This window comes from Eschrichtius robustus, chromosome 8, assembly GCF_028021215.1.
Source record: "Eschrichtius robustus isolate mEscRob2 chromosome 8, mEscRob2.pri, whole genome shotgun sequence".
Taxonomy (NCBI): domain Eukaryota; kingdom Metazoa; phylum Chordata; class Mammalia; order Artiodactyla; family Eschrichtiidae; genus Eschrichtius; species Eschrichtius robustus.
The window spans coordinates 6,476,847-6,491,015 of NC_090831.1; the positions used below are offsets into that span (position 1 = coordinate 6,476,847).

Here is a 14,169-nt window from a genome sequence, read left to right on the forward strand (position 1 = left end):
ATGTAATGTACAACATGGTTAACATAATTAACACTGCCGTACATTATGTATAAAAATTGCTGAGTTCTCATTACAAACTAAAAAATTCTCTTTCTTTAAGTTTGTATCTACATGAGATGTTGAATGTTCACCAGAACTACTGTGATCATCATTCCATGATGTACGTAAGTCAAATCACTGTGCTGTACACCTTAAACTTACCCAGTGCTGTATGTCAATGGTTATCTCAATAAAACTGGAAGAAAAAAAAAGAAATATCCAGGTGGGACGGTAGTGGTGGTGGCAGTGGGAAGGGTGGAGGGGTAAGTAGTAAATTGTGGATACATTTTGAAGAATACAATCCCTACATTACTTATTACACAGGGTTACTGAGAGGATCAAGTGAGAAGGAACATTAGTTTGAAAACAATAAAATCTTACATAAATTTCATTAAACCGATAAAGTATATGCTCCAATCTCTACTACTGAGTCAACATTTGTGATACTGTTCATTTAGAAATTCAGTAAGTATTTGGTGGGAAGAGAATGCAAATCCATTTTGATTAAACTGTAGTTAGTGAAGTGTCTGATGTTCTATTTTAATGAACTTTACTAAATCACGGAATCAAGCTATCTCAGGAGCCTTTTCCAGGTGTCGTCTAAAAAGCCTACAGAAAAGCTACAAGCAAGGCTGATTTAAAAAAACAGCAAGCTCTATTAGGACCTCAAGATCATGAGACAGGCATACACACTACTATAATAGTGGTTAGGGGGTGAGAGATGCTACAGGTAAAATAAGCCTTACAAAACTGCATCCACAGAATCTAGAAAACCCGCCCCAAGACTGCTTCTAGAGCACGACACTACGACAGGCGTAACTTGCAGTAGATTGCAGCTCCTCTTAAGCAGGAGCTTCCCAATGTGAGGGGCACCCTTTAAACACGAAACACCATGGTGCCTCCCGCACTCAGGTGAAACTAAGTACCCTTCCTTCCAGGCAGACAAATGGGAGACAAATGCCCCAAGAGGGACAGAGTCTGGAGCAAAGCACTGCTTTCCAGCAGTAACAAAGACACTGCAATAGGAATAGGGCTTTACTTCCTACCCTCTCCTATCAAGACTCTGCCATCCTGTCTGGACCGTTAACTGCCTCCCTCTTTGACGTGTCTTTCTGTTATTAACAGCAGGTTTTAGTCTAGGTGGCCAAGCACTTGGTTGTAAGGTGTAGGGGTTCGTGGAAATGCCAGAACTGCCACAAGGGCATTAGTATGTTTTGGTGCAGGTTATTAAGACACCAGAAAATTATCAAGAGCTTTAAAACCTTGCCACTGAAAGTGTGTTCTGTGTACCAGAAGCATCAGCAGGGAGACAGAAATGCAGACTCTCAGGCCCACCCAGACCTGCTCACTCAACACTCTGCAGGTTGGGAAGAAACTCCCTCAGGTGATTCTTAAACTTGCTGAAGTTTAAGAAGTACTGTTTTACAAAACAAACTCACTAGTATATCTTAGATATACTAGGGGTATGGTTAGTAAGAAAAATCTATTTATTCATTCTTTCCTATTTAAGAATTCAATTGTTGAGTGTGAAGGTTATTCTGTTTTATCACCACAATCCTTGGTCAGCCCTCACTTCACATTTATAAATACAAAATATTTATGTAATGCCTCACCTACCCATGTGTCAGGAACCAGTAAGTCAACAAAATAAAAAATGAGCTGCACAAATGTAGGCTATAGATAGAGATTCATAATTATCTTACATCAAGTCAATATTAATGTTCAGATCATTTTATCCTACAAGAAAATACACACATTTGCCAGAAGCAAGTCTGACATTTTAGCAAGTCTACATTTTAGGTTTCTACCGTAAGTACTCAATACATATGTGTATATATGTAAACGTGTATATACATGTATAGGTACACTATATATGCATGCTTGTGTAAACATATAGACAAACATACATATGCACACATGCACATAAACACACACACTTCTGGCCTTTAAGTAGCTACATAACTATCAAACGTAGCTATATGGTCTCCTTAAGAGCAGAGATGGCCAAGGCTTTATTTCCTTGAAGACAACAATTCATTCAAGACTGAAAAGTTATCAGTATTTCAAAAATAGGCAGAAAATCTGTTACCATCACTATGAAAACAGACTTTGCTCTCTGAACCATGGATCCCAAAACTGAGGAATACTGCCCACCAATACCAGTTAGACACCTGTCTACCTTATTCACTAAGAATCAGAGGACACTTACCAAATGTGTGCTGCTAAACAAATTTTTTTTTTAAATATTAGAACTTGAGAAATAAAGTTCAATAACTAAACAATGAATGAACAGATTAATAGTTTTATAAGTAAAACTGAGAATAGACTGTCTCAATTTTATACCAGTAATTTTTTTAAAGGGGAAAGAAGGCCCCTTTTCATCTCACATTTAATTATCAAAAAAATTCTTTAAAATATTTAGAACTCCAATGTTTATGACAGTGTAACTAATTACAGTTTACCTGAAGAGGAGCTCTCACTTTAAAGTTTTTAACCATGATTTTCAGGAAGCTATTTCAAGTAGCACATAAACTTGTATATAGGAGCTCTGACTACCTACTTACACTTTCAGTGCTTAGGGACAAAACTCCTACCCCACCTTCAAGCTCTCTCTCACCATCTCTACCATCCTTTACTTGCTGTTTCTTCCTCCATGATGGGAAAACACTGATCTGATAGAGGAGTACTCAGAAAGTGCAATATTCCACTGTGCCCTTTAATTTCTCCTGTAAACCAAAATATAAAGGATTGAAGGAAGGAAAGAAGGGAAGAAGGGAAAAGAACCCATTACTTTCTTCCACTAAAATCTGACCAATATCTCTGATGGAAAAAAGAGAAATTTGTCTATTTTGAAATTATTTTAATTTACAAATAGAAAACATCTTGGAAGAAAAAAAATGAAAGAAAAACACAAAACATATAGGCAAATTTTTTTTTACTCCATGAGCGTCTCAAATCCTCACTTGTTCACCAAGCCCCAAGATGAAAAACACTTTTCTAAGAAGGTATTCAGCCACCACTGTAAAAGAAAAAAAGATGGTCAATTGTGAGTGTACATAAGATTTTAATAATAACAAAAATTTGAAATGCTATATGCTGTAATTTTACGGAACCAAAACCAGTTATTTGAGAACCACGCCTACATTACTCCAAAACAGCACCGAAGGGAAGAAACTGAATTTTAAAATCTTGGAACTGAAAAGGTCCTTACAGAGGACATGGCTGCTGGAACAGGCTTAATCTGTTAAACCTCAGAATCCTCATTTGGAAAACATGCTTAACAGTCTAGCATAACATCTTTCTCAACAAGATGAAAAATATGAATTACATAACAGGGCGGTTAGTTGAGAACTTTTTCAATTTGATGTACAATCAGCCATTTGAAAATCAAGAGTGCAAAGTAGTGCGCTGGTTCTCAACCACTGTATCTTCCCATAATCACTCAAAAACCTGGATTAATAATGAAAATAAAAATCACCTTCTCTACAGAAGACCTTCCAAGTTTCAAAAGCATAAACATTAAAATTGTATACTGAGATATAGATTTTAAAACTGTGATGTTAAAGAAAGTAATTCCAGTACTAGATGAAAGTTATACTCCTAAAAGGAACACTCCTGCATCTATACTTTTACGTGAAGTGGTTTAAGTGCTTATATCATTCTTTTAGTTTTACAGCTGTCACGACATATCATGAAAAGAGTTAAGTTTTCTGATAGCTTTTCTCACAAAATGTTTTATTTAGCCTTCATTTTAATGTAAAAACTATCTAGAGATATATTTTTTTAACTCTTTAAACACTGAAAACAATTGTGTTACTAGAAGAAAAGTTCTCTAAGCAACTAGCTTCCAAAAGGTCATCGTTCAACAATCTCTGACTAGCAAGGCTGGCAAAAGATATATTGTGCCTGCTGCAGAAATGAGAATTAAGAGAAAGCAAATTTTTAACACTTGTTTCAAAGACCTGTTGGGAACAACTGGACTAATGAATCTCAATCCCAAAAGGGTGCGCTAAGAGTTCACTGTCCTAAAAGGTACTTTAGGCCACAACTCAGATAATGAAACAAAAGATGTTTGAACACAAAACTAGGATAAATAACAATGATGAACAGATTAAAAATGCAAAAGTCTTCCATAAGGGAATCTAGCAAAAAGGAATTTAACAAGGGTAATGTTCCATTCTTAGGCTAAAAACAAACCACACCAACTGTGTAAACCCAGGATAAAGGAAATTTATTGTAGCCGTTATCTGTGAGAAACTGAAGATTTTAGCCTTTAGCAAGGAAACATCCACAGTAGGCAGTGGATTCTAAACACTGGATTTTAAGAGGGCTTAATGAAATGCAAACTGGAGCCTGAAGTGAGGCGCCTGACTCAGGATGAGTAGTGGTCTCAAACTGAGCTGGAATGAGAGATGGCCTATACAATGGTTAAGCACACAGGCTCCCGAGCCTGGGTTTCACATGCTGCTTTACCACTTATAGGCATGCGACATATTTACTTACTCTCCATGCCTCAGTTTCTTCATCTATAAAATGGAAATAATAATACTGCTACCTCACACAACTGTCATGAGGGTTAAAAGAGAAAGCTCACATTAAGCTATGTGGCCTCGGCACGCAGCAAGTGCTCAATAAATGTTAGCAATTTTTATTACCATCATGATCCTTAGAAAAAGGTTAAGAACCTGACGTTGTTCACTTAATTCAACACTTGACTCAAGTGTTTTCAATGTGTACAAGAATGCACTGGACTAGGTTCTGTAGTGTATATACACAAACTACAGACTATATATATATATATATACAGTGACGTATTACTATTACCTTATCAATTAACGGACATTCCTAACAATTTAAAGCAGTAACTCGGTCAGTTACACCTGCCTGACAGTGGACCGGGGAGCAGGAAGCAGAAGCACTGAGCTTACGTCACAGGCTCCACCCTCCCTCCTCTGTTTACTGATTAGGTAGGGGCTGTAGCCCAGAGTCACTGAGCTCAGGTTTCCCAATTCTACTTCAGGATTCGTTCGCTCCGTGATTCCACTATTCCAGAAACGGCATTCCTCACTAGGAATATAATAGAGATTTCTGAACTGATGGAGGAAGTTTGAGAGACTTGGTCCTTTCCAGGTCTAACTTTCTGTGATCCTAAAATACCCCTTTGTGGCATGTCTGCCTAATAGCTATGAAAACCTACTTAAGAAAGCCACCTGACAATACTCACCCAGTCTCGTCGTTTAAAAGACAACTTCCACCGTCATCCATAATAAAATACCTAGTACTTAAAGAGACTTATAGTTTACAAACCATCCCCACCCCATAAAATAAGCCTAAAAGGCTTCTCTCATGATTATTTCTCTGGCAGGTAGGGCTCAGAGATTAAGCGAATACAAAATCATAGAGCAAATAAGTACTGCAACTCACACTAACACTTTACACCGAACAAAATGGCCTAAAACTGACTGCTCTAATTGCACACTGCCGTAAGGTGTTCCCAACAACTTGTAATGAATCTTGTAATGAATCTAAAACGCAAAAGCATTTGGAATAGAATAAAATAATCCCAGTGTCCCTCTGTCTTTTCTTCTCCTCTCTAATATACCTAAAGGTATATTAGTACCAATGGCTCATTACAGTAACCACAACTTCAGTTTAGGTTCTTACCCAAATTGTTTTTTAGGGTTTTACATGACCTAAGTCATTAATCTTTCCATAGCCCTAGTTAAGAACTATTATCCTTACTGAATAAACTGGGCACAGAGGAGCTAAGCAAGTTGTCCAAGGTCATGACAACTATTAAGTAACAAGAAAGAGAATCTAAACCTAAGCAACCTGGTCCAGAGTTTGAACTCTATCACTATAGTGATTTTCAGATGGGGAGCATTAACTCTGCACCTTAAAAATCTTGTTGACAAGTTAATATATTGCACAAAGAGGACCTGGATTTGAATACTGGTCCTGTCACTGAATACTTGTTTTGTCTCATACTGAGTGCCTTTAACTCATTTCCTTGATCCTTTAAAATTTTAACTTATTAAAAAATTAGTGCCTATCTCACAGAGTAGCTATGAAAATTATATAAGATTTAAAGTCACTTTGAATTATCTGGTACTCAGTAAACAGCAGTAGACTGTACGAACATTAAAAAGTCAAGAAACATATGCGTGTTAAGGAAATAGCAGGCTGTTAACTCAAATGGCTTGCATTTTCATTCTATCCTAGATATTGTCTATTTCATAAAGTTTACTTACACAATGATGTTATTAATAGGAATATGGATCAATTTCACAAAAAAGCCAATGAATCCCATTATGGCAAATCCTATTGCAGTTGCCATGGCAATCTTCTGGAATTCTGGATTTAAAAATACAAAATTTACATTATTTTTTGCATTGTCACTGCAAGTATAGGTGGAAAAAAATTAGCACCGACATAAACTTACTGGTGTACATTTCTCCTGATAATAAGTATATAATTTTAAATAAAACAAAACACGACAGTATCAATAGTAAATAAGGTGTTTGACGGATCTTTTAACTTTCATATTTTATTGATATTTAATGATATATAAAAACAAAGTGCATGTTCAGGCTAGTGATTCCATCAACCAGCAGTGACATATTTATCTTCCTAGCAAATGACCAGAATACCAAAAAGAAATGAAACACGGACAGAATACACAGTATCTGTCTTAAAAATTTTGTAACATTGCTAAAAGTATTAATTATAAAAGCACAGAACATCACTTTTTATAAATAATAGGTCAACTGTCTTTGATATTATAATGAAGCCAAAAATAAGGCTTGAAAAACCGAACTGGGTTGCGCACAATTTTACGTAAAGGCTCCAGACCCTGGTGATATTTCCATTTAAGGGTATCTCCTCAGGGAAGCTCTCCCTGACCTCCTGACCTGGTTAGTCCTCCTATTACATGCTGTCAAACATTCCTCTATTTACCTTCCGTAATACTTACCATAGCAGTAATTAAAAATTGTAATTGTCATTATTTGCTTATGACTATCTTCCCTCAAAGAATCTAAGGTCCATAAAAGTAAGGACTGCTCCTTATTGTATATTTTTATATATTATGCTATATATGTAATATAATACATCACATTATAGTCTCTATTATATTCCCAGCTCCTAACTCAGGCAGCAGTCAATAAATGAATAGAAGCAGACAAACTGTGGTACACCTCTTAACACATGAATTGTGATAAGTAAGAAATTAAACTTCCTAGGTTGGCACCAACTATGCTGTTGATTTCACGTTAAGGCTTTTTTTGCTTGGGAGAGGCTTGGGGAGGGAGTGGCACCGCAGGAAGAGCTCCAAAAGATTTTCCAGAGTAGAAATGTGAAAGATACTAAAAACTCTAAAGTCATTAAATATGACTAAGGCAAAAGCAACATGGAAAATAAGGCTGTAACAAATAACCTTATACGATTTGAAAATACATATAAGAGAAAAATTTATAAGGTATGCAAAAAGTATACAGAGTTTAGGAAAAAATGACAATGTTAAAAAGCAATTAAGCGAAATAAATCAATAAAAATGTTGATGAAAGAATTGCAACAATTATTAAACAGGAAAACATTAATCAAATAAAGGGCTTAGAGAACGCAAAGATTTAATTTTATTACCTTTTCGATCCGGTTTGGTGCATCTTTTAACCAGCCGAATTGAGTCCTTCACAAACTGCCGACTTGGCTCAACGAACTGCATTACCTGATCCATGATGCCTGTTTGAAAAACAAAAAGGGAAAAAAGATACTCACTGATGTTATTTATTATAGAACAAGGACTTGTTGAGTTACATCAAAGTGTAAATGAGACCAGCCTGATATGGGTGGGTCAGTATCATCTCACCAAAAAAAAAAAAAAAAACAACCACAGACTCCAAGAGTAAATTGACATTATTTTTTGCAATCTCCAGCCAATCATCAAAACAAAGGCAATAAGAACAGGGCAGGTTTTGCCCGTGTTCTCATCACTGACAAAGGACGCAAGCTCTTAGTGTAAAAGGGCTCTCACTGCAAAAAGGCTAATGAGCACTTGACAACAGATCCGCCCCTCAACCACCCTGCAGTCCTCCCGCTGTTCCTGCTGGGGAATCAACAGGGTTGGGACCCAACAAATATTTGCTGTATTTTATTTTAAACTCTCCAGACCCCAGCGTCTCGTGCAGTGAATGCCAACTGTGACGCTTCAAGGGCCTAGAGTAGAGGTAAACGTGGACTCCCATCTGACTGTTCCAAACCATGGCCCCACAACGTTTTAAGAAAAGAGTTTCTCTACATGGGGCAGATCATCTGTACAATTTTCAAAACCACAAAAACTGGCTAAACCAAGACCCAGACTCTCCGAGGCTGTCCGCTGAAGTCTGAATCTTTAGGTCTGGACACACCTTTTAAGGAAAAGGGCTATATGTATGTTACCGATGGGCTCTCTTGGGGAACCCATCACACAGTAGAAATGTCATCCAACCTTGGCTCTGACAGTCACTGGTACAACAGCCAATGAAGCCGATTCGCTGCTTGGACTTTACTGGATTTCAGGTGCTTACAACCGTGGCCAGGCACCCAGATACTCGGTAAGCTTTTGTTGAGTTAATGCCACCCGCAAGAGGTGGTGGTTCAAATCCCTTTCTATGAAATGCAGCCTCTCTAAGCCCCGGGTTTCTCGCCCAGGAACACTGAAAGGACGTCCGCAATTCTATAAACATCCCGGGCCAGGTGCGCTGGGCCCCTGCAACACACAGGAAGTAACGCCTGTTTCCTTAGTCTTGCACTTAACTCTGTTCTGCAAATCCACTGAGCCTAAACTTTACAGATGTCGTGATACATGCGAAGGGTCCTTTCAAGAAAAAACAAACAAACAAACACAAAAACACCCGCGCAACACCCAAAACACTGCACTGAATGTCAGGGGAGGGAATCCAATAACCCACTATGGCCTCCTGATCCAGACTCCAGACCAACCTTTTCACTCTCACAGCACAGAGAGGAGCTCTCCGAGACACGCTCCACACACACGGCCCCACAGCCAACCCCGAAGGGACCCTCCGTGACCACAGCACCGAGACTGGGGAAGCGTTCCCAGAAAGCCGGCCCCGAACGACCGAGGCCCTGGAAGCCCTTCTCCCTCGGGCACGCGGGCCGCGGCCCCGGGTCCGCTTCCCCCGACGCCGTGCGGGCAGGCGGCGGACGGTCGGAGGGCTCGCCCACGTCCGCCGCCTCCGCGAGTGACCAAACGGTAGCCCGGAGCCCCCGCCTGACGCCGCCTTACCTTCCCACCGTCCCCTCGCGAAGGCCAAGACACGTAGCACAACGGCCGACGTACAAGCGCCGACCGGAACCGGAAACCGAGTCCGCCTACTACCCGCCCACCCCTCCGTTCATTGGTCCTTCGGGAAGACGTCGGCGCGCAGGCGCAGTCCGTCGTGCGTCTCGGCCCCGCTTCCGGAACGGGCTCGCGGAGTGCGCGTATACGGCGCCGGCCGCGGCTTGGGCAGCTCCGTGGAGAGCGCGAGGCGTGGGGTGTGGCGTTGGCCCTTCCGCGGCGTGGGTGGGGCGTGCTCCCCGCCGCGCTCCTCACCCGCGCTCCCTAGCTGGGTGAACTCTGCTGGACGGGTCCGGAAGACAGGCTCTGATAGGCTTCGCCTTGGGCGGTGACCTCTTTACTGCCCGTCCCTTTGTACGTATTTAATTGTAGTCGTCAACAATGAACCTTATAAGCAACATAGTGTTTTGTGACCGACCTCCCTCGAAACGGTTTCCCACCCGCAAAACCTGGCCTTCCTCTGTGTCCATCTTTGGAATTCCCCAGGAATTGAGGCCATGATCTGGGTTTGCCGTGGGGACATGGTACAGTGTATACGCGTTATCCGACTATGGGTTTTGCTGAGACTATTATGAACCCCGACATTTGGTGCTAAATGGTGAGCTTCTCAAGCTGCGATGTTATGTTTTTGGAATGAATCAGTCTGTCCTCGATTATTTATCGAGCACCTACGGTGTATAACGCTTTACTAGGTGCTATGAATGAGCTAGATACGTCATACCCTCTTATTACGGTCTAGTAAGGGAATTTACAGGGTAGGGAAGGGAACAGACAAGAAAACAAAATAATTATACGTTAATAAAAATACTATACGGCAAATAAAAAGCGTGTTGTGAAGAGAGAAAAAAATAAAGGACGGTGGGATAAAGACAGCATTCCTTTGGATGATTACTGTAGGACTCTAAGGCCATGTCACCTGAGCTAAAGGCCTAGGGGTGAAGAGTTATTTAAACACGCCAATCTGTCCAGAATTTTAAAATTCTTAAAACTAAGGCCAGGTACCCATGTGAACTTTACAGTATGTACGGACCACCTGCAGTACAATGTATGAAAACTGTTAAAAACATAAATTTCTGATCTCTAACCCACTGAATCAGAATATTTGGACATTTAGGGATTAGAAACCTACATTTTTAAAAAACTTACCAGGAGCTTTTAGGTACTGAAGATCACAGCCCTGAGGGTTCTAACCTCTCTCTGAACTCTGCTCTATCAGCTGCTCCTGAGTTACATTTATTCCTCTGGTACCTTTGTCATGCTCCATTGTTAGGCAGAGAGAAGAAGTATGTTTTACAGACCTCTGGGCTTTGGAAAAGTTTTTACTCTGCTTCATTCCCAACACATCCTGTAGTCAAATATTCTGTGCAATTACTATTAACAGGCTCCAGTATTTTGCCTTGACATGGGATAAAAACCCATAATCATACCATCACATATTTGGAAAACCTAGGTTCTTACCTAGAAAACAAGTGATGCCCATCACCCTGACAATATATATATTACAGCAGACCACTGAGTTTTGTGGACACCACATTGAACCATCATGCCTTGATATTTAGGTAAGACTATATTTGTATATCCACACTTGAGTAATTATAGAGTTTCTCCTTGAATTCTGAACTTACGGACATAGATATGGAAATGCCAAATGTCATACAAGCACAGTACAGCCTTTTACCATGGAAGGGGTGCATGGAACTATACTATTGCAACATTCTTATATTTCTCATGAAGTGGTGTAGTATTAAGACTATGTTAAGAATGCAACCACTAAAGGAAAAATTAAAAACTGCAAAGCCATATAGCTAAAAAAACAATCACGTATTAGAATGGCATTCAGAGAAATACGCAATTAACCCAAAACCCGAAAGGAGGAAGGGAGAAAAAAAACAAAAAAACACAAAAAACCAAACAAATAAAACAGAAGAACTAAATATAACCACATCTGTAATTTCATTACATCCAAATGTAATTTTTATGTTTAAAAACTCCCCTTAAAAAGCAGATGTCAAAGTGATTGAAAAAAACACAAAGATTTAGGTATATGCTGATTGTATAAATACACTTTAAATATAAAGACATATAAGTTGCAAGTAAATAGATGGAAATGCAAACAATAAGAAGACGTCAGAATTTGGTACCGGGGTTTGTTGATATCAGATAATACTAGATAGTGTAGACTTTAACATAGGAATTACTGGAGATAAAAAGGGAGCATTTTCATAATGACAAAAGGTATATCAATCATAATACCTTCATCAGGAAGGTATATCAATCATAAATTTGTGTGCACCTAGTAACTGAGGTACAAAATACAGGAAACAAAAATTAGCAAAAAGACACCTGTACAGAGAAGTAGGGGATTTTAACAGTCTTTGTTCCGCAACTTACAGCATTAGACAAAAAAGAAAATCAACAAAGAAATAGAAGATCTGAACAACATTGTCAACTACCCTGACCTGATTAGTCTACAAGTGGAACACTACCCCCCAAAACTGCAAATACACATCGTTTTCAAGTGCACATGGTAACTTTACCAAGGTAGAACATATACTGGGTCATAAAACAAGTCTTATATAAAAAAAGGTTCAAATCATACATTGTTTTTTCTGACCATTGTGGAATTAAATTAGAAATCTATAACAACCAGATACCTAGAAAAATCTGGAAATGAAATAACATGCTTCTAAATAAATAATCCAAAGGGTTAAAGAAGAAATCAAGAGGGAAATTGGAAAATTATTTGAACTGAATGATAATGAGAATGTAGTATATCAAACTGCGATATATCACTACACACCCTGAGAATGCTTAAAAAGGTTGACAACATCAAATCTGGGTATAAATATTAGATCAATCAGAACTGTTAACATTGTCAACAGGAGTGTAAAATGGTACCCAGCAGTTTTATAAAACTAGGTGTACACCACTCTATAATCCCTCAATTTCAATTTTAGGTATTTACTGAAGAGATACGAAAATATATTCACCAAAAGACTTGTACAAAAATATAGCCAAAAAAGTAAAAGTGAGTCGGGTCCATCAGCAAAGAATGGATGAACAAAAAGATGTATTTCTACAATGAAATACTATTCCACAATTAAGGAAAAAATATATATATGTATTTATGTAACACCATTGATTAATATCAAAAACATTGTGGTGAGTGAAAGAAGTCTATGCAAAAGACCACATACTGTAAATATTTGTAAGAAGTTCTAGACAAGGCAAAATTAATGTATGTTGAAAACAGTGTTTGGGCACAGGGATTAAGGAGGATGAGGGAACTCGGGTGAAAATAATGTAACTTGACAAGGATTAGGGTTACACAGGAGTCTTAGTTCAGACGGCTGTAATAAAATAGCATCAGCTGGATGGCTTAAACAGTAAACACTTATTTCTCACAGTTCTGGAAGATAGAACTTCCAGATCAGGGTGCCAGCGTGGTTGGGTTCTTAGTAGAGAGTGTGGTCCCGGTTTACAGACGGCTGTCTTCATGGCATCTGCACATGGATGCTAGTCCCACCACGGGGGCTCCACCCTCATCACCTGATTACTTCCCAAAGTCCCCACCTCCAAGCACCGTCACGTTAGCACTTCAGCAAATGAATGTGGGGCGTACAGACATTCAGTCGTGGCAGCAGGTGTGTGCATTTCTCACACCTCATCACATGGTACTCTTAGGGTCTGTATTCTACTTCATGTAAAGTTTACCTCAAAAAAATAAAACACCGTACACAAACACTGAACTCTCGCTCTAGTTAAATGATATAACCGCTGACAGGAGTGAAGTGTACAGGTACAAGTATACAGTCATTGAAAGATTCTTAGGTGTAGTTGTATGGGTATTCACTGAACAATTCAACTTTTCCGTATGTTTGAATTTTTTCATAATGTGGAAAAGATCTATACCCACATCACTAAATCAAGTTTTTAAAACTTTGTTTTGACATAAATAATGTTGAATATAAGTTGAAAGTATACATAGTAGAAATTTTAAATTGCCCCTCAATTTAAAAATATCAGTGAAATATTGATAGTGTTATTTGAGATAAGCTGAATTAATGCTCCGTTTAGATTCCTGAATCTCTGCTTGAAGTAAGAAAGTTTAAAAACCCTTGTATAGATACAGGATTTTTTTTAAAAACACCAAGCTTAAATAATACACCCTCCAAGTAGTTTAAGTAATATTTTACCCAGAGTTCTAGTCTTTTGTTCCTTAAAGTAGAAAAATATAATATTTAATTGAAAATGGGATATATGATTTTTTTTACATTTATTTTACTAACAAGCAAGATCCCTGCTTCTCTGAAAGAGACTTAAAAATTGTACCTCTATATCTTCTTTTTATAGGTTTTCAAAATGGGTACAGGTGTACCTCGGAGATATTGTGGGTTCAATTCCAGACCAGTGCTATAAAGCAAATATCACAATAAAGCAAGTCACATGAATTTTTTGGTTTCCCAGTGCATATAAAAGTTATGTTCATACAATATAGTATAGTCTGTTGTATGCAGTAACATTATGCCTAAAAAATGTACATTACTTAAAAAATATTTTATTGCTAAAAAGCGCTAACCATCATCGGAGCTTTCAGTGAGTGGTCATCTCTGTGCTGGTGGAGGGTCTTGCCTGGATTTTGGCGGCTGCTGACCGATCAGGGTGGTGGATGCTGAAGGCTGGGGTGGCCGTGGCCATTTCTCCGTAAAGACAGCAATTAAGTTTGGCACATCAATTGACTCTTCCTTTCACTTGAACACTTAGAGGCTGTTAATTAGCCCAATTTCAAT

General features: G+C 38.7%; 1 protein-coding gene across 1 annotated transcript; it reads right to left on the minus strand.

The window, feature by feature from the left end:
* Window positions 1-2,878: 2,878 nt before the first annotated feature.
* Window positions 2,879-9,423, minus strand: SEC61G (SEC61 translocon subunit gamma). Its single transcript, XM_068550232.1, has 4 exons — window positions 9,326-9,423; window positions 7,681-7,779; window positions 6,291-6,393; window positions 2,879-3,058 (listed from the first exon to the last, which is right to left on the minus strand). The coding sequence occupies exons 2-4, from the start codon at window positions 7,772-7,774 to the stop codon at window positions 3,049-3,051; spliced, it is 207 nt and encodes a 68-aa protein (XP_068406333.1). The 5' UTR covers window positions 7,775-7,779; window positions 9,326-9,423; the 3' UTR covers window positions 2,879-3,048.
* Between the last annotated feature and the right edge of the window lie 4,746 nt (window positions 9,424-14,169).